The sequence below is a fragment of the Polypterus senegalus genome, chromosome 9 (genome assembly GCF_016835505.1).
Source record: "Polypterus senegalus isolate Bchr_013 chromosome 9, ASM1683550v1, whole genome shotgun sequence".
In the NCBI taxonomy this organism is placed as follows: Eukaryota; Metazoa; Chordata; class Cladistia; order Polypteriformes; family Polypteridae; genus Polypterus; species Polypterus senegalus.
The window spans coordinates 89,743,422-89,764,786 of NC_053162.1; the positions used below are offsets into that span (position 1 = coordinate 89,743,422).

The 21,365-nt window shown below is 40.5% G+C and overlaps 1 protein-coding gene across 1 annotated transcript in view; it reads left to right on the forward strand.

Annotated features, from left to right (window-relative positions):
- Positions 1 to 21,365, forward strand: part of spire2 (spire-type actin nucleation factor 2) — a 192,266-nt gene that overhangs the window by 114,851 nt on the left and 56,050 nt on the right. Inside the window, exon 6 of the mRNA XM_039763456.1 lies at positions 14,862 to 14,948. Within this exon, the coding sequence (XP_039619390.1) occupies positions 14,862 to 14,948 (87 nt within the window). The remainder of the gene's footprint in view (positions 1 to 14,861; positions 14,949 to 21,365) is intronic.

A 21,365-nucleotide genomic window follows, 5' to 3' on the forward strand; every position in this document is an offset into this window, starting at 1 on the left:
TGCAATACAGTAGAACCTCAGAATAGAACTACTACTTCTCTGGATTGAGAAAAGATGGTTGAGATAGCTTGGGCATTGATTTAAGATGGCTTTCTGGGTGCCTGGTATGTAAAATGTACTAGTTCTGGCCAATAGGGGCAGACTCAGTGGCTAACCCTGCACATTCTGCAAATTAGTAAGGGTCTTACCCTTCTACATTTCACATCCTCACACAGAGAAGCTGGCTGTGAACCCATGACCTTCAATTCAATAAACAGCAGCTTAACCAGCTGAGCTGAATGAGAATAAATATGAGTAAGCAGACTTCTGATTGCCACCATTGGGGTGTCACATTACACATGACATACTGTCTCTCAGGATGTTGCTCTCACCTGAATTCATTCAGGGATTGGTGGACGGATGTAATGGGAGCCAAGAGAGAGAGGCCTATCACTACAAAAGAGGCACTATAGGAGTTAGAAGCTTGACTCGCTTTTGGGCCGAGAGAGTTTTACTTTAGAGCAGCTGGCTAAGAAGGGTGTTCTTTAATCATGTGGCCTGTGTTATGGCCATCTCTAGAAGGATGAGTAAGATGAACAGGGACTATATCTCTAAACTGGCCTGGGAGCATTTCCAAGGAGATGATCGAAGAAGATGATGAAAACTGAGTGGTGTGGTCAGCCCAGCTCAGCATATTGCTACCATAACTTTCATTAGGAAATGGAATGAAACTGCTGAGTATTATTTTTACGTGGTTTTCGAAATAAAGTTTTGCTGTGTTGTCTCTCTTCATAATGTTGACTTAAAAATTTTGTAATTGATGTATCTGTTCATAGTGTTCTGCTTTTTGATCTGACTTGTGTTTTTGGAAATATACTGCATACACTCAGATTAAAGTTAAACTACAACAAACAAGTTAGTGATTGGACTCAGTTGGACAGAACAGTAATGCGCAGAGCTGTTAGTGATCTGCACTTTAACTTCAGTTTTAACAGATGGGCAAGTAAAAAAGCCTTAATAAAATTAAAAACAGCAAAATAACAGAATTTATGCCTTCAGTGGTTAAGCTCTTTAGCTGTATTGTCTTGGTATTTGTTATTATTCAATTGTAGCCAATATTTCCAATCGAGTTTCTTTTTTTTTTTTATTAGATATGATGGGTTTACGTAGACTTTGACTATTGTCTTCGGTTTAGGTTTTGTTTGCCTGTCAATGTCTTTCTATCTAAAAGTTTTCTAAATTTTACCTTTATTTTAGCAGCTAATAAATTACACATAGAAGTACTTTGAAATGACAGTGTCTTCAAAAGAAGAGAAGTTGCTTAACTGTCTTCCCTAAATATTTTTGTGTTTCTTCAAGTGACTTCATTAAAATAAAAAGATATGAAAAAAAAGGACATAGGTTCTGATTTCTGAGGATGAGCTTGAATGTGATTATAAACCCAATTGCACTGAATTGAAAGATAATTTGTATATTCTGTCTATCCATTTTTGAACCTATCCAGGTCAACTCTTTGGTCTCTGGAGCCTGATGCCTGTTCTGGCAGCATCACCAATACTAGATGAGGCACAAGTTCGTTAGAACATTAGACAATCTAGATGAGTATAGGCCATTCAGTCCAGCAAAGCTTTCCAGTCCTATCCATTTAATTCAGGGAGTGGCCAACCAGTCAGAGACCAAGAGCCATATTTTTTACTGTGTTACCGCAAAGAGCCACATCATACACAAGGGCACACATGAACATCACCCATCCCTTCCTCACACACACACACACCTCTGCTCAGATTTATTGTAAATGTCACACACCAACATGATAATGACAGAAATTGACTCCTACAGTACTAAAACCACAGGCCAGTCATTTTCAACAATGAACATTGTGTGCACTGTCTCACACACACAAACTCTCAGTTCAACCAAGTCCACAAACAAAAATATAATAATCTACAATAGCGTTTTTCTTTTACTATACATGTTGCTTAGTGGGACTTCTGGCATTCCTTGCCTTGAACAATCCTCTTCAAATCTGGTTTGTATTCCATTGTTGCCACTCAAAGCAATTTTTTCACATGGGGGTCAGTCAGAACAGATCAATGCTTTGATTTCACGTGTTTCAGGGTAGAAAGCACAGACTCACAGATGTATGTTGACCAAAACATTGACAGTATCTTAAGCGCAGCCCGTTTGACATTGGGGTATTTTTCCATTGGCACACTTTTCCAGAACTCAATGGTCCCTTCCCTTAAAGCAGGTTTCAGTTGGTCCTCCTCACAAAGATCGATCATCTCCAACTCAGCCGCAGCCTCATCTGTGACTAGTGGGGCTTTCAAACAGTCAGTCTCCGCATTAAATGGGTCGACGGGGAACGTAATCTGTGGCCTTTTCAGTTGTAGATCACGGAACCTGGTCACAAAGCTTTCGTGCGGGTTTTCAACCAGTGTTGCATATCTGGCTCTTTGCTTATTCAGGTCGGCGCTGGTGACTTGCCCGCTGGCTATTAGAAGAGTGGGAAAATGCGTTAAATCTCCCTTTTGGATATGCGCCTTGAACAGCTTCAGTTTGTTGACAAACGCAAACACACTTTGCACCAGGTCAGGCAGCATTTTTAACTTACCCTGAAGGTGCAGGTTCAGTCTGTCCAAGTGACACAGCATGTCGACCAAAAAGGCCAGATCCATAATCCACTTGAGGTCAGAGAGCTCGGGATAGTCCTTGTCCTTCTCTTCCATTAACAGTTTCACGGCATCCAAAAGCTCAAAGAAGCAAGAGAGTACTTTGCCTTTTGACAGCCACCTCACAGTGCAGTGCAGTGCAGTGGCAGGTCACCTGGAAGCCCTTGGTCCAGTTTAGCGATGAGATTCTTGAAATGCCTGTGGTTAAGTGCATGTGTGCGGATGTAGTTGACGATTTCCATCACAGGCTTCATGACATTGCCTAAATTCAATGATTTAAACACGAGTTGCTCCCTGTGGATGATGCAGTGGAAACTCCAAAACTCTGGAAATGTTTGGTCAGCTTTGCACAGCCCCACAAGCCCGTTCACAGATCCGATCATGGCTGGCGCTCCATCCGTGGCTATTGCAGTTAGTTTCGGTATGGGCAGATTTGCTTTCGCAAATATAGCCATCATTGTTTCTTTCACATCTATGTCACGGGTTCTGTCTTTTAATGGCACAATATCTTCTTCGATCACACAATCGTTTGACACAGACCGTGCAAATATTGCCAACTGAGGCTTGTCTTGTATGTCACAACTCTCATCCAATGCGACACTAAAATACTCACATGCTTGAAGGTCAGAGTGCAACTGTGATTCAATAGCCGTGTTAATGTCCGATATTCTGTGTTCAACAGTGTGGCGAGACAGTTGGATGTCTGATACTATGCGTTTTAGTTTGTCGTTTTCAGGAGACAAGATTTCATCAACGTCACTGACGCATTTTTTAGCGAACTCCCCTTCATTGTATGGCTTTTTAGCCCGTGCAATGTTCCAAGCCAGTTGATACGATGTGAGCGTTACGGTCTCTGAGCGATTTGTAAATGTTCGGAAAAACTGTATCTGCTTTTCTGCCTGAGTTTTCAAAATGACCAACTCGTGTTTGCGAAGTTCAGTCCCTTTTGGAAATTCCTGGTCGATGTTAGCATGGAGTGAGCTGAAGTGGTGCTGAAGATTTGAAGCTTTGAAATGCGCTAATGACGCCTGACATATAAGGCAGAATGTCTTGCCATTACATTCAACAAAAAAATATAAACTCTCCCACTCTGTTAAAAACGTCCTGTGTTCATCTTCATATTTTCGTTTTGCTGTGCATTTTTTCCCTGCCATTTTGAGAGCGAACTTGATACAAATTGTTTACATAAATGATCTTGCCCCTACTAGGAAACCTTGTGGTATTTTCATCTCATGTAAATGCGCATTTGACGAAAATACCATATTGAACTCAAGCGAAGCGAACACGAACATTAAAAAAAAAACACAAACTTCCCTATGAACGTAAGAGCCGCATGAAACCAGGCAAAGAGCCGCATGCGACTCAGGAGCCACAGGTTGGCCACTCCTGATTTAATTCTTCCAAAATATCATCAAGTCAAGTTTTAAAGGCCATTAAAGGTCTGCTGTCTACCACATCACTTGGTAACTTATGCTTTGTGTTTATGGCTCTCTGTGTGAAGAAAAACTTCCTAATGTTTGTGCAAAATGTACCCCTTGTAACAGTGCCCCCCTGTTCTTATTGAACTCATTCTAAAATAACAGTCTCTATCCACTGTACTAATTCCCTTCATAATTTTAAGCACTTCATTCACGTCTCCTGTTAATCTTCTTTTGCTAAAACTGAAAATTTCTTCTTCATAATTCATCCCCTGTAGCCCTATAATCAGCCTTGTCACTCTTCTCTGGACCTTTTCTACTGCTTTTTATAACCTGGAGATCAAAACTGTACACAGTACTCCAGATGAGGCCTCACCAGTGAATTATAAATCTTAAACATAAGCCCCTTGGATTTGTAATCTATACATCGTGATATATAGCCTAATATGCTGTTAGTCTTCTTAATGGCTTCTGATAACTGTCTGTGACAAGTCAAGTATGACTCCTATATCCTTTTCATAAGGTGCTCTGTTGATTTTCTGATCTCCCATTGTGCATTGAAACCTAAACTTTTTACTTCCTACTTTACATTTATTTGCATTAAATTTCATTTGCCACAAATCTGCCCACGTCTCTATGCAGTTCATGTCCCTCTGTAATTTTTCAATGGATTATACAATAGATGATCTGCCAATCCACTTATCTTGGTATTCTCTGCAAACGTAACCAGCTTGTTACTTATATTCCTACCCACACCATTTGAATATATTAAAAACAGCACAGCCTTAGCACTGACCCCTGTGGGTCAACACTGTTATCTTCACCTGATTCTGATAGGTTTGCTGACACCATAAGCTTCTGCTTCCTGTGTCTTTGCCAATTTTCAACCCATCTACAAACTACACCCTGAACTACCATTTCTTTAAGTTTGATGCTCAACTTTTAAGGTGGCACCTCATCAAATGCTTTTGTGACAGGGAACACTCATTCACACAGCCACATTCACTCATAGACTGGAGATATCTCTATCCATTCATCCATCATCATCTTCTAAACTATACTATAGGTTTTATGGGGAGCCGTTATCTATGCTGGCAGTATCCCCCATCCTAGATGGGGGTACCTCTCCATTACCCTCAAGCAAACATTCTAATCCACTCATACTGGGGCATGTTAAAGTTGCTAGTTCGTCTACCATTCATGACTTAGGGCTGTGTCTGAAAATACAGTGGAAAAACGCACACAGATATGGGGGAATGTGAAACTCAACACAGGCAGAAATAGTGCAGGGATTAGGACCTAGTCTTCTGAACTCTGAGACTGCTACACTCTGTCACCTTACATACAACCATTTGTGTGTAGATTTGTGCACATGCTTATTTCAGTTAATTTACTGAAAATTATTAGCACCACAGATGCCATGTTTAAACAAGATAGATTTACAAACTACATCGTTGGTACAGCAAGCTCAAGAACAGTAAAGCAAGGCAGAAGAAAATCTTAGAAAAAATAAACCAAAATGTTATCAATGATATGTATATTTTGTTTTAGGGTTTAAGTAGTGTGGTATCCGGTATAATTCAAAAAAGAATTTGAAAAAAGTACTGCTGTTTTTTTCCATGTGTGTTCTTTGTCAAATTCCAAATAGACAAATGCGAAAAAGTAGTTTATTTAAGCACCATCTCATTATTCACATAAGCAATAAATAAAATGAAAGTATATAGATTACTTATTCAATTCCTGAATCCACTTATTCCAATAGAGGGTTGCAATGAGCCAATACTGGATATAATCCAGGAACGAGCACTAGATGAGGTGCCGGTTTATCACAGGGCACACTGCCACACAACCTTGAAATGTATTAATTCTGGGCCAAGCTGCAGTTAACAATTTGTCTAACCATTGTGCAGATGAGCTACAAAACTGGAGAACTAGGAGAAAACTTGAACCCGAGGGCATGGGGGTTGGTGGTGCAGACCTTAAGTCAGTTGAATGAGTTGAATGCATTAGACTCTGCAGCTCTGATTGTAAGTGTGCTAGAATAAAGTGATGGGTCTTCAGTCTGGATTTAAATGCTCAGACTGAGGAGGCATACTTTACAGGAGCAGGCAGGTAATCTGAAGCTAAAAGTTCAACTTCCCACTGTTGGTTTCTTGGATTATATTCACAATATTTATACTCTCAGGGCAATCAGTCCACTCAGGGATAAAAAAACACACACAAACGCATATTGATCTGTCCATTATTTCCATCTTCTTAGTCTCTGACAGACCTATCCTAGCAGATGCTGTGCCGGCTTTGAACAGGATGCCTGTTAAACACACAAATCCTTGTCAAGTCTCTGAGAAAAGTCAAACAAACCCAACAGATCTTTATATTTCAGATTTAGATCTATAGGTAGATAGATAGATAGATAGAAAGTTATTTTCCTTTAGGCTTTTTATTTGGAAATTTGGCTTTTTACAGAAGCTCATTAAATACATAGATATATAAATAAATAAATAAATAAATACACACAAACACCCACTATGGTCTGAACGCACATCAGAATAACTAATAAAATGAAAGAAATGTTCTGACTTCACAGTCACAGTGAGGTCTTTATGCAGGCGTATTACTTTTGGTATAAAGGAGCCCCAATAGCTCTTCTTAACACACTTCTGCTAAATAATCTGTTGGCTGAAAGTCCTCAGTGTTTATGCGTCAGAGTGAGGATGTGCAGCTTTATTCATAATGGCACTCAGTTTTGCTTTAATTCTCTTCTTTGCTACGACCTCCAGGGGGTCCATAACTGAGCCTGCCCTTTTAATTAGCTTGTTAATTTGGTGGGCTTCTCTTGAAGGAATGTTACCAGCCCAGTACTTCACTGTGTAGAAAGTTGCAATGGCCATCACAAAGGTATAGAATATGTGAAGGATGTCACTCCAAACATTAAAGGAGCACAGTCTCCTAAGAAAAAAAGAGCCTGTTTTTCCCTTTCTTATAGAGTTTCTCTGTGTTACAAGACAAGTGCAACCTGTCATTAATGTGGACCCCCATTGTACTTGTAGGAGTGGACCACTTCTACATCCACTTCCTGAATAGTGATCAGACACAGAGAGGCTGTTTAGTGAGGTGAAAGTCAATAACCAGTTCCTTGTTTTGCTGATGTTAAGTTGCAGTCTCTTATCCCTTATCAATGCACACCATTAGTGCAGAATCACCTGGGAATTTCTGCAGGTGACATGTTACTTAATAACCTGTTATGACCTGTTATTAATTTAGTCTGAGGTGTACAGAGTGAAGAGAAAAGGAGACAGGACTGTTCTTTGTGTTGCTCCAGTGTTGCAGCCATCCATATCACGACAGAAGTCTTCTTACTGATGGACACATTCACCTTTATATGAGTTTAATCTTGTTAGCCATTGGGTTGTAATTAAAATGAAAGGTACTGGTGAATAAAGTAAAAAATATAGCAAAAGGTGTGTGCACCATTTATGCAATCTGAAGTTGAATGGAAACAAGCAGAAGTTATTCTGCCAAAAACCACAAACCTTATTATTATTCCCAACAGTGATCATCTTCCTTATTGATTTACTATTAAATTATACTGCCTGTTTTATCATGAAAGAGTCTTGGGGTGACCCTATCCTAAAATGTAGATTCTATTACTTCCACACCCATATTGTTCTTTAGGTAGACCCTCACATATTTGCTGACTATTGTTCTCTTATTCTTGCACTCATCTGGTCTGGATGGAGACATAGCCTGCAGATGCAATACTCTTGCAGCTGGGTTTGCAGAGCCACTTTCACCCAGAACTGGCTGCTACTGGCTTCACTTCTCCTGTTAAATGATGTCACCTCTTTACCTGAGGTGGAAAGCAGTGGGAGCAGAAAATAAACTTGCATTCAGTCATTATAGAAGTTAACCTTCTTAAATATTCTTAACTCTTTGAGGGCCAATTAATTTGTTTCCATTTTGGCCTAAGGCTAAATATTTTTTCCAAAAAACTCAATTACAGTATCTGAAAAGCACACAAAGCAATGATTTCACTCATAAATCAACATAAAATACTTAATTATGACAAATGTCATTCTGTTTATGTTCTATGAGCATCTACAGTGTGTAAAATCACATACTTATTACATGCCTGTTTGTCTCATTACTCATAAGCTGAAAGGCACTTTACTGGAATTAAACAACTTGAAATAGTCGAGTGGCTGGTTATCCATAATGTTCACTAGTACGTGAAGTCTGGTAGCCAACTTGCTCGATGTCTGTGTAGTCCTTCCTGGTGAACGTTCTCATAGGTGCATCTGCTACATGATCGTGTTCAGCACTACGATTAGCTGGGTATGAATCAGCTGATGCTGGTACTTGATTTTCGTTTTTTATCTCCAGATCACTTGCATCAAAATTGGGAGTCTGATAAGTAAGAGTCTGATTCAGCAATAGTTTACAAAAATGATAAAAATTAGTATTTTGCTTTGTGCATTTGCTTTGGTCTTTCACCAGATGTCAATGCCATTTTGAATATTTACTCTTCTCTACTCATACACACATAAAGATTTGAGGACAATTCAATGAAGCTAACTTTCCTTCTAGCAAAGAGAGTCCATCTTTAATGTAACAACGAGTTTTCTTGATGTTTAAAGCAGATTACCACCTTCCCCCTAAGGTCGACATCCTCCTTCAAATCTATGTGATTAGCATAAGTAGAGACCTGCCCTAAAAGAGTTAATCATCACTGCCAGAATATAATAAGAATATAAGTTTAATATCACTGTGCTCTATGCAAAAATTATTTTATAAATCCACTCACATGTATAGGCCAGGCCAAAGTTAGCACACAGGGGCTCTCAGCATTTAGAACTGTTAGGCAAGCATTTGAAGAGAGAAGGGGACAACTACGAAAATGGGCATTGTACTATTTCTGTATGTTAGAGATGAAATTGAATCCTCTGCATCCCTTGGTTGGAACCTAAGTAAGGGCCTGCATGTCGAGAAACCATTATAAAATACTTGGACAGCAGCCAAATACCTGTAAGCTGACGGACGGATGTGTGATATCGTCATCCATTCTGAAAACCCTTCCAGCGCAGCGACAAAAAATGGCAGACTGTATACATCGAGATCCCACCTTGATAAAGTCTTGTCATGGCGTCCTTTCATCTGTAATGCCGTGTAAATCGTCATTAAAGAAAGCTAAGTTATTTTCTCTTATGTGATTTTTACCGCCATATCACTATAGGAGGGATATTGCCTTTTAATATCACATCTATATAATTTTCGGTTACTTAAAATGCTGCAATTACAAAAGAACTTATTCCAACTAAGGAGCTAGCGACCCCTAAAGGAACACAGACCTATACATTGAGACCTGGAGACAGGACTGGGGACAGCAAAGTATTTAGGACTTTGAATTCACAATTTGAGAATGTCGAGTTATAGCAACGTCTATTTGCAAGACTGTCTCAGAAAAATACGCTCATGATGGGTGCCATTTCAGAAAATAAGTAGGAATCAGGCTGTATGCAGAAGAGTTGATCTGAAGGAGACTGAAGGCTGCAAAGTGGTGGCAGGGGAAAGTGTAGTTAAGCAGCATAGGATGGTGGTCTGTAGGATGACGTTGGAGATCAAGAAGAGGAAGAGAGTGAGGGCAGAGCCAAGGATCAAATGGTGGAAATTGAAAAAGGAAGACTACAAGGTTGAGTTTAGGGAGAAAGTGACACAGGCACTGTATGGCAGTGAAGAGTTACCAGACAGCTGGGAAACTACAGCAGATCTAATAAGGGTGACAGCAAGAAGGGTGCTTGGCGTGACACCTGGAAAGAGGAAGGAGGAAAAGGAAACCTGGTGGTGGAATGTGGAAATAAATACAGGAGAGTATACAGAGGAAGAGGATGGCAAAGAAGAAGTGGGATAGTCAGAGAGAGAGATGCAGAAAGTAGACAAGAATACAAGGAGATAAGGTGCAAGGTGAAGAGAGAGGTGGCAAAGGCTAAAGAAAAGGCGTATGATGAGTTGTATGAGAGGTTGGACACTAAAGAGGGAGAAAAGGACCTGTACCGATTGGCTAGATAGAGGGACCAAGCTGGGAAAGATGTGCAGCAGAGTAAGGTGATAAAGGATAAAGATGAAAAAATACTCACAAGCAAGGAGAGTGTGTTGAGCTGATGGAAAGAGTACTTTCAGAGGCTGATGAATGAAGAGAACGAGAGAGAGAAGAGGTTGGATGATGTGGAGATAGTGAATCAGGAAGTGCAATGGATTAGCAAGGAGGAAGTAAGGACAGCTATGAAGTGGATAAAAAATAGAAAGGGCGTTTGTCCAGATGACATACCTATGGAAGCATGGAGGTGTTTAGAAGAGATGGCAGTAGAGTTTTTAACCAGATTGTTTAATGGAATCTTGGAAAGTGAGAGGATGCCTGAGGATTGGAGAAGAAGTGTACTGGTGCCGATATTTAAGAATAAGGGGGATGTGCAGGACTGCAGTAACTACAGGGGAACAAAATTGATGAGCCACATCATGAAGTTATGGGAAGAGTAGTGGAAGCTAGGTTAAGAAGTGAGATGTTGATTAGTGAGCAGCAGTATGGTTTCATGCCAAGAAAGAACACCACAGATGTGATGTTTGCTCTGAGGATGTTGATACAGAAGTATAGAAAAGGCCAGAAGGAGTTGTACTGCGTCTTTGTGGACCTCGAGAAAGCATATGACAGGGTGCCTCGAGAGGAGCTGTGGTATTGTATGAGGAAGTTGGGAGTGGCAGAGAAGTACGTAAGAGTTGTACAGGATATGTACAAGGGAAGTGTGACAGTGGTAAATTCTGCAGTAGGAGCGACAGATGCATTTAATGTGGAGGTGGGATTACATCAGGGATCAGCTCTGAGCCCTTTCTGGTGATGGACAGGTTGACAGATGAGATTAGACAGGGGTCCCCATGGACTATGATGTTTGCTGATGAGAAAGAGAAAGGGAAGGTCTACAGGACAGTAGTGAGGCCAGCTATGTTATACGGGTTGGAGACGGTGGCACTGACCAGAAAGCAAGAGACAGAGCTGGTCTTCGGGGGACCTCCATACTACAGGAAGGGCTCCATCTGGCGGCTTGGGTGTATTGGCCGGGATAAACGGCCGGCCATACACCACAGTATTCCCCTCCCAGCGACGAATTATAATTCGGAGCGGCCTGCCCCGAGAGGGAAGTCTTTCTCCAAGAGGACGTTCCGGTTGAGCCTTGACTAATCCTTATATCTTGTTCCCTGGAGAATCTAGGGGGAATATTAGTCCAATTCGACAGCTTGTCCCCCTCTCTCCAAGGACAGTTTCACCAAATGTGGCTCAACCTTCTGCATCTGTAGCACTGCCTCCATCCTCCTGGAATTCTCCCCCTGTGGGATTGAAAACAATTGGGAAACGTTAGGGCTGCCCCTTCTCTTGCTGGGAAAGAAACCCCCGCCGCCTCTAACGGTGCTCTCTCTCCTTTCACTTTCTTGTCAGGAGACCTCTGTTTTATTTTAGAGGTCTCCTGTTTCATCCGGGGCTTGTCCACAGTCTGAGTCTCTCTATGAAATAAAGATAGACCCTTTACTGTCTGAACCCGTTTAGTTTTATAACTGACCGGTGGCGGCGTCTTTAGGGCCGCCTTACTCCTGGAGTCAGCACTGTCCCACTGTCCCGGATTGATCAGCCCTTCCCCCAACCACTCGGTTAATGATTCGGCCTGTCTTGTAGGGCACGCCGTGTATTGGCACCCGCTATTCATTAAAAGCGGGCCCGAATTACACTGCGTCCCTATTACTTTATATACGGTACGGGTTTCACATACCTGTACCGCCACATCATGTAATACGGGAGGCTTTTCATCCAATCGCTGCATGTAGGCTCTCACCTTCTCCAGCGGCGCTTTGGCTGCTGCTCCCAATTCTCCAACGATCCTCTCAATGTTTGTCAAGACCTGCAAGAAACTGCTTACGGGCTCGATTAACCTTTCGAGTACCTGCAAGTCGACCACTTTATTTACTTCAGTCGGCAGAAGGCTCACTTCCTTGTTTGTCTTACCTGCCGGCCGGGAGCCATTAAGCACGCCCGCTTCTGGCACGTGCTCTGGTGGGTCTCGCAGAGGCTTCTGAGACCTGGAGTTCTTTGAGGGTCGGGTTGCCTCCTTCGGCAGACTGTGGTCTGTCTTATTTAATTTATTGACATCCCGACTAGTCATTTCCCAAACCTCCTTACCTTTTTTCGTGGTGAGCGGTGCTTTGCTCGCCTCCCCCTTCCCCTTCGGAAAGTCCAAGTCCGTAACTTCGGACTCGAAGGCGCAAACAGCGGGATGCAGACCTCCTCCTTCCCAGAAAGCACCGGGTTTGTTGCCGTGTCCCTCGTCGGCTGCCGTCATGTGGAAGTCGGCACGCTCCTGTTTGAGCCAGGACACAGGGAAGACATCATCTTTGGGGCAGTCTCCTTTTCCCCGTGGAGCCTCCAGGTGATTATCTCCGAGATATATGCACGGGACAAAGTGAGTTATTACAAACTGGTTGTCGATGACGTTTCCCGGCACGTACCTCAGAGTGATTGTTGTTCCCTGGAGGTTTCTCTGGACTTAAAAGGCCACTCCGTGACTCCTCCCAAGCATCGGCCAGTGCACACATGTCTCTCCCACTGGCGTTATCGCTCTGCTTGCCCTTCTACTTCCCCATACCGGACTTGTTGAAGGTTGGTTCCGGCACTATTGTGGTGAGAACTGACGCCTTTGTCTTCTCAGGGTTCTCTGTCCACAGAAAATTTAAATACAGGTCCTCTGCAAATGACGCTAGAGTATCCTGCCGACTACACCACTGTGACAGATAGGGGGCGCTATCGCTCCCATGAACCCCTGTCCACACTACTCCAGACACCAGGTAAAAGTCCAAACATTGACTTTATTAAATCACCACAGTGCACAAAGCACCCTCTCTTCCACTATACTCAATATATATATAAACAAATAACAATAATCACAATAATACAATCCTCCGACTCACAGACGCGTTGCCACCCTTCCACCCAGCTCAGCTCACTGTCTGGGAGCTCCCATAGTCCTTTTATATTCCCTGACCCGGAAGTGTTCCCAATCCCCAGTCCATGTGATCTTGTATCACTTCCGGGTCAGGTAAAAAGTCCTTTTCTTCACTCCGGAAGCACGTCATTCCCCTTGTCCATGTGACTTGGATGTACTTCCGGGCCGTAGGGTAGATAACCATTGTTTCCCCCTGCAGCGTCCCCTAGTGGCCCCCATGGCATCTAGCAGGGCTGCATTTAAAACTGCAATGTACATGATGCCCTGCTGGTCTTTGGGGGACCTCCATACTGCAGGGAGGGCTCCACCTGGCAGCTTGGGGGTATTGGCCGGGATAAACGGCCAGCCATACACCACACTACTTAACTTTTATCGACATTTATCTAACTCTATATTTATTGTTCTTGTGTCAAAATGTAGTTCTGTAGTGACTTTGGTTTCAACAGATGTTTTTTTCATATTTTTGATTCTTAATTTCTTTTTTTCACATCTTTGCACCCCCCTTTTTGTTACTTCGCCTCACCCTAGGGGGGCCCACCCCAGGGGTTGAGAACTACTGGTTTAAAGTAATAACATAAATTGAAAACTTAGTATAATGACAATTTTCAGCAAAACTGAGAAGATAATGATTATCTTTAAGTAGGAATCTTTACCCACAATTCCTATTTACCATATGCATGTGTATACAAATAATGCAATTTACATATCCAAAAAACACACAACTGCTTTAGCATGTCCAGAACAAATCTCACAAATGGTGGTGAGCAGCAGAGGATGATATATAATGTATATCTATTTGGGAGACAATCATAGTTTGGGTTAAATCAACTTTTAGCAATTTACTCAAGAACTCCTGTTGCCGTTTTGATCGTTTAATTTTATTTCGCCATGTCTGTATCTTCTATACTACAGTTTGAGGAATATTATTATTGGTATCATCATCATTGTTGTTGTTCATGTTATTATAGGACTGTGTAAATCAGATGTTAAACCAAACATCGGTAGTACAGTATGTGAAAATCTAATTGAACATTTACTTTGAGTACAAATATTCGTAGGTCTTTATTATTTTAAAAAAATTTGCGGCACCCAGGGCCATTTCTGGTCAACAAATTGTGCTGTGCATAGTGCAGACAGTGCAGGCACTTCTGAGGGGCACAACATCAACATTTCTTTGTGTTCCGGTCTGGTCTGGACAAATTTTTTGAAACAAAATAAAGATAAGAATCTCTACATGGGGCTGCAGTCAGTAATGCTCCTTGACCACTAGAGGGCACTGGCCTTGACCACCTATGCCCAGAAACAGCCCTTCACTTTAACATGAAATGGGACATCAGCTAAAATAATAACATCACATTCAACTACGTTGTTTTTGCGGTAGAATTCTAGCAGTCTAGATTTGAACCTCAGCCCAGTTACTCTCTTTGTCAAGTTTTCAAAATTTTCCAGTGTCAGCATGTGTTTTCTTCTCACGCCCAAAAGATGTTCATGAAGTGTTAATTGGTAAGTAACATAGCCCTGTCATGGTGCATGTGGGTAGGCCATGTGACTGACAACTTGTCCAGGGTGGGTTCCTTAGTGCTGCTGGTGCAGTGAAGCCCCCATGATACTTAACTGGCCTGAGTAGATTAAATAACAACTCTCCTAAATTATGGTTTTGCAGCTTCATGAGTTTCTGCTTCCTTTTTTAACTCATTCAGTGGTTGTGTACTTACATCATCTTCACCTACTGTCATTGTAAACTCTTCTAGGTGGATGGTGACATCCCAACAAGGCTTAAGAAGGATGCTCATGAGCTAATCCTGGACTTCATCCGATCACGGCCTCCCTTGAAACCGGTAAGAGAATTTTATGCGTAGCAAGCCAGATCTCCATTTTCTTGGTGTTTTCAATTCATATTTTCATCTCTTTAGTTAAGACTATTTGCCAGTTTGATTGTTAAAGTAGCCAAAATTTTTTAAAAAGCTTTTAGGCAAACAATATTCAGTTTGGTGGATCCAGGGTTGCCAGTATCTCAAAATATTTTTTCTCAGAAAAAATTAGTTTAAATAAGTACAAATTTGAACAAACCATTAAGATGTCTCAAAGCGTCATTAGTGCATTTTTTTACTCATATTTCTTAAATAAAATATTAATTTAATGTTGACATTTTTCCTAGAGAATTATAAAGAGAGAATATTTAACTTTAACTTTGTTTATACTAGCTGAGGAGATGTACATAATATGATGCACATTTTAGGAAATCTTCCTACCTCCGACAGTTCTCCATGATACCTTCAGCAACATCATCTGCCCTCTGATAAAACTCCTTCTCTGTCTCCAGCCAAAATGAACAAACTCTCTCCTCCTTCCTCTGTTCGAACACTCATAAAAAAAATGGAACTGAAATTTAATGGTATAGTCACATGACAGCTAGTAATCATTTTAACACTGTAGGCAATTGACCTGCCCAGCTTTTTACCATTATTAGGATTAGGACGATGCAACTGCTTCACATTCAATAGCCGTTTACCACTTTTAATCATGCTGCCCATTTCCTTTATGTTTTTTAGGGGATATTTCTTTTTAATTATGATCAGTTTAAAAATTAGAATTAAGTCAACGTTTCACTCACTAATGAACAGACAGATATTGAGTATTTACTGTATATCACAGCATAGAAAGTTTCATAAGTGAGAGAGTCCATTTAGTCCATCAAACCTGTTGGCTTAGCTAATAGCTTTTTTTCTCCTTATGTACCATTAAGATGTTTAAAAAGTGGAAAGAGTATCTGTTCCAGCTACATGAGTCAATAGTTTGTTCATTACCTTTTTCTTTCAAAACATATTTTAATTATGTACACGGTATTGTCACAAAAACAACACAAAGTCATCAAAACGGTTTGGGGCAGCCACTCGTATATTGTTCCTTGGCTGCAAAAATGGTTTAAATTGAACAGAGGTGTTCACAGATATAAGTCCAAAACAGAACTGAGCTATGTAGTTAAGATGGCGGCTTTATATGCTGAGAAAAGGAAGTGACGTTATCAGTGGTGGCCAGAATCAGAAGTGGCATCATCAGTAGTACCAAACCCCGAAATAATGTCATCAGTGGTGCCAGAACCCTGCAGGATTTCCTGTGAATGGTCTGCAAGGGATTGAAAGAGACAATCAGTGCACCCTGTCACCTCCTGTTCTGGCATAAAATTACCATCATTCAGGCCCTTTAGCTGTCTCCCAATCGCATGTGTGTGACAGTATATAATATACATTATGTAATGTTTGTGTATGTGTGTTTATTTTGACGGGGTCAGATTTTATGGATTTACATATCATAGCAATTCCAGAACACAAATGTACCAGCATTACAGTGAATGTGATAACAGGAAAATTAATCATTCAATCCAAATTAAACTTGCTAGGTTTATTAGCATTGGAAAAATGTTAGAAGTGTATTAGTTTTGAGCAGAATTTCCAAGTTCAAAAGTGGGAGATCAAAAATTGAAAATCACAAGCTCAGGACATGAAACCAAAACTTGTAGTTTGTAGGGATGTAGCAAGTAAGTCAAAATTAAGCATACAACTTGAGCCTACTACACAAACTGAGGCCTAGTCCACATGTACCTTGGTATTTTATAAAATGTGAGTTTTCCTCCTTCATTCATTAAAAAAAAAAAATCCTGTCCACATGTACATTGCTTTGTAAAAAATCTACGTCCACATGAAAACGCAAAAATCCACTGTCAAGTGCTGTCAAGAGCAGGCCAAAACAACATGTGGAGATATAACCTTAGCCGTAATGCAATGTTGGCAAATCAGAAGCCTGCAAAAAAGATATTGCTGGTTTAGGAAAGCTAACAACAATGGCATATTGAGGTAAGGGGGAATTGTATGTGTGGTCTGATAGTGAAGTGGAGTTATTCCTCATTATCAGACTTGAATATAAATTTAGCAAAATTCAGGAAAACCTACACTGCAGTAACAGGTAATTGTTTATACACAAAGCCCAAGTGGACTGTAATTGCTTCACACACTTGGCTTATTATTTTAGAAACCACCTGTCTTGGCCATACAAAGGTGTTTGCCGTCTTGTGTAATCTCACCTAATCTGCTAAATGACAGTGTGTGCAGGCAACATTTTTGACAACATTGGCTATCGATCTCATTACAGTTGTATTTCCTTTGATGTGCGGGTGAAACAGCTCACTCAAAGACAACAGCGATGTCCTTGACAAACAAAAATTCTCTCGCCATTCTTCAGCAATAACCACTTTGTTCTCAAAGTTGTCCCAAAAACTGGCGATGTTGGTGGCTGGCTTTATGTATTGGAGTGTTCGATGTAGCTGTGACCTACATAGAGCATTCTGAGGTCTCTGCTGCTTGATTTAGTGATAATGTCATTTGTATGTTTAAATGTAAACATGTAAAAAGTCCCATTAACAAGATTAACACCAGCACTACTTTAGCTACACTTTCCTTTGCACAAAATTACCTCATGTAAACAAAGCAAATAATGGTGCAAACACTGATGTTACAAGCCAAAAACTGAAGACTGAGTTTCTAAACATCTTCAACCTGGAAGGAGTTTTTCAAAAGGTCCATTTTCAGGGACCTAAAACACAGTTTGCATGTGGACAAAAGGCCAAAATGCATACAAAAAGCTACATTTTAAAAATACCCAGCCACATATGGACTAGGCTTGAGTGAGGGTCCAATTCAAAATGGACAGAAAAAAGACTGCCAATAGTAAGGAATTGCAATACAAAGAAACTAATGCTAGGGTTTTTGGATTGTATCCACAAACTTGGACATTTCATTCAGTAAAGTTAGATAACCTTTTATCTGTGATGTAGACAACAGTATTTCTGAAGGCACTGTGACTTTTATATACAAGTGTAAATTAAAAAGTAACGACAATTTGAAAATTATGCGGCAACTGCAGCAGATAGAAGTTGACGCAATACAAAATGTTTTTGATGTCTTATGGGTAGTTTGAACAGGACAAGCACAGTACGCTGTCATTAGTCTAGCTAAAATTCATCCAAGGATGTGTCAGTTACACTTGTCCTTTCTGCCCATTCATACACTTTTCATTGAGTGTTGCTGTTTACACTTCCATACTGAGCCAACATCTTTTGGTAAATTTCAACATGCTTCACTCCCTGTGCTCAAAGAAAACTCATTACGGCATGTTATTCAACAATGGTGCAATCCCGCAATTAAACGTTCATATTCATTTGGCCTTGGCTTGAACTATCCATAAGTCATCATGAATGTGTTGTATTACGTCAGCTTCTAGCCATTGTAGTTACCACATGATTTTCAAATTGCCTGTTGGATAGCTGCTGTACATGCTTTAAATGTTCAAAACGCTTCGCGAGATGCAGATCTCATGGCACAGCAGTAGCAGCAAGCCAGCAGCTGATTGAGCAAAGAGGAGCTAAAAAAAACAGTATTTCTCTACCATTGTATCACTGTTTAAGAGTGGGTTTCGGAGGAGTGACCACGTCTCCTTGGGGTGTGTTCAGCTCCCCTCTTTACAACTTGAGCAGCAGAGATGTGAAGTGGATGGCACGTAGCGCAGGCCAGGGGTGTTGGCGAGCGAAGTGAGCAGGGGGCGAACCCCCTAGTATATATATATATATATATATATATATATATATATATATAAATCTTGTATATAAATGTCTACGCGAGGAAGTGTGTGTGTCTATCCGGCCTGGAAGTGAAAGGTGGAGTTGGAGTAAGGGCACCACCTCCAAAGAAACAGAAAATTTGCTTAGTTGCTAATAACACAACTGAGGCCAGCACGTCAGCAAAACGAAACCGCCGAAGAAAGACAAAATCGCTTAGCCACTAACGGCAAAAACGGTATCCCTTTTACTTTTCCTCCCGCCGCTAATATATAAGCGATGTACGCACATCGGCAAAACGAATCCTCCTAGGAGAGAGATGCCCAGAGTAGTTCCTTTCAATTACCTGACATCTTTACATTTCTGACAATTTCAATAGTTTCTAGGATTCCAGGGTTTTTTACAGCACGGTCTTACACAGCTAGTATAGATATATCGATAAATAAATAGATATAGATATATACTCTAGATATACTGTATATAGTTGTTCTAACTTTCCTAGTAACTTTCAAAAGTCTATAAGACTACTTTTTAGCTGTCATTTCTTTTCTATGTGTATACCTGTATATGCTCAGGAATGTCTCTGTCTAGTTAAAGTGGCTCAGGTAGAATGAAGAGTTCACTTTGCACTCTGCAATAGATCTACTGAATGAATAAATATACATATACGCAGAACCCTTTGCAGAGAAGGAGCAAGACAGTTAGTCACTGGCTTAGCTGCTGCAAGCAAATAAAGATTTTTGTTCACTATCTGTCAATGGACCCATGAGTCGTGTTAATGCTCTTAGAAGTACAAAAGCAGCATTGGGTGCACTGCGTCAGTTTGGTGAGTTCTTTGTTAAACACTTTTATGCCTATTTAAGCTTAGGAATGTCTTTGTCTAGTCAGAGTGGCTCAGGTAGAATGAAGACTTAATCTGATGCTCTCCAATTAATCTGTTAAAGAAAAAATAATGTACACTGAAACTTTTTAAAGAGTAACTTCAGAAAATGTATTTAAAAGAAATCCACAACAGCATCTTTCCTTCTTGTTCTCTGTTTCAGAGTGAATAAAAATTGTTTGTTTTAACAGTTTATGAGGGTTGTTGAAAGTAAAATAAAAATATATCAAATGGCCCAAAATTCAGTGGTGACAGCAAAAGCTTGTCACATTGCTAAAAAATGGATTCCAATCAAACAGGAAAGCTCTGCTTTTATGGAAACCACAACCATTTGGTTTGAATCTCCAACTTGTAGGATCCCAAAGCTGAATCAGTTTGATCATAAAGTAACACAGATGAATGTCCTTTCTAAAGAGATCTCTTGGCATATTTCTTTCTGTCTTTCTTTTACTTTAGCTTTTCTTTAGCTGTTCATGATTTTTCACTGTGTTTCATTCTCTTTTTATTTTTTCAGTTTTGCCACTTTCTGCTTCTTTTCCCTTCCTAGCTTTCTGATTTCTTTGCTGTTGTCGAATGTTTGGCTAGTCCGCTATGCCCCTTCATTGCTTTGGGTAAGCCAACTGCCTTTATTTGCCTTTTAAGAGCAGGTACAGCCCCCTCTCGACTTTCCATCTGTTTGTCAATCTGTCTGTCTGTCGTTTTTGCTGATTGCACAGTTGGTTGCAGGTGGTAGCGTCTTGAGCCTAAAATGGCCTGCTTCTTCATTGAGATTGCTTTTGCAGGAATCCCATTCCACATTGGTCTAAAGGAGGATTGTTTTGAAAGTTGTCTTTTTCTTATAAATCTGGAAAGTGATTGATTTACCTAATTTGAGCAGCACTTGCTCTATATTTGTTTATAACGGTCACTATTAGTTACACATATATATCAAAAGCACTCTTACTGTATATGGAAAAGAATGAACTTCATTTCACTTTTGCTGGTCTCTGGCTGGTGGCCCCATCAACAGATTAACATTTTGTGTCTGACACTTTCAGGGCATTTTAGAGGTACAAATCCAATAACAGATCTGAAGATTGCCATTTTGTGACCCAGTTTGTATACCAGAATAGAAGTAAAGATGGCTTTAGGGAAGATGAGCACAGGAAAGCAGTAAAGACCAGATGAGGCTTTGGTGGAGATGTTGAAAATACTTGAAGACAATGGAGTGGAATAGGTGATGAGAGTATTGCAGACAGTATGGAGAGAAAAGATGATACTAGAAGGAAGAGGAGAGAATGTCCAAATTAGTACATTTCTTTAAGAATATGTGAAACATTCAAGAATGTGGAAATTATAAGGAGGAAGAAATGACCTCCTCACAGCATGAAGTTTCCACAAAAGAAATGGTAGAGGAATGAATAAGAGTAAATAAGGAGCAATTTGGATTCTGGAGAGAAAGGGGCACTGTAGACCCTCTTGGAAGAAGAAGGAAGAAGGAGAGAGTTCCAGAAGGGAAGCAGAAAAGGTGCTTGTGCATTTGGAGAAGGTATATTTACATTTACAAACATTTGTTTAGCAGACTCTTTTATCCAAAGTGACTTAAAAAAGAGGTCAACATAATCGAGTAACATCAGTGTGAGGATTGTTTGGAAACAAGGGTTACAGGGTTATTTTCCACACATGAAGGGTGCAAAACAAAATATAGGCTAGTTACAGTTTCAAGATTTACAAAACCTAACAGATGGATCCATGAGCCGTCCACAGAAATTGACCAAACAAGAG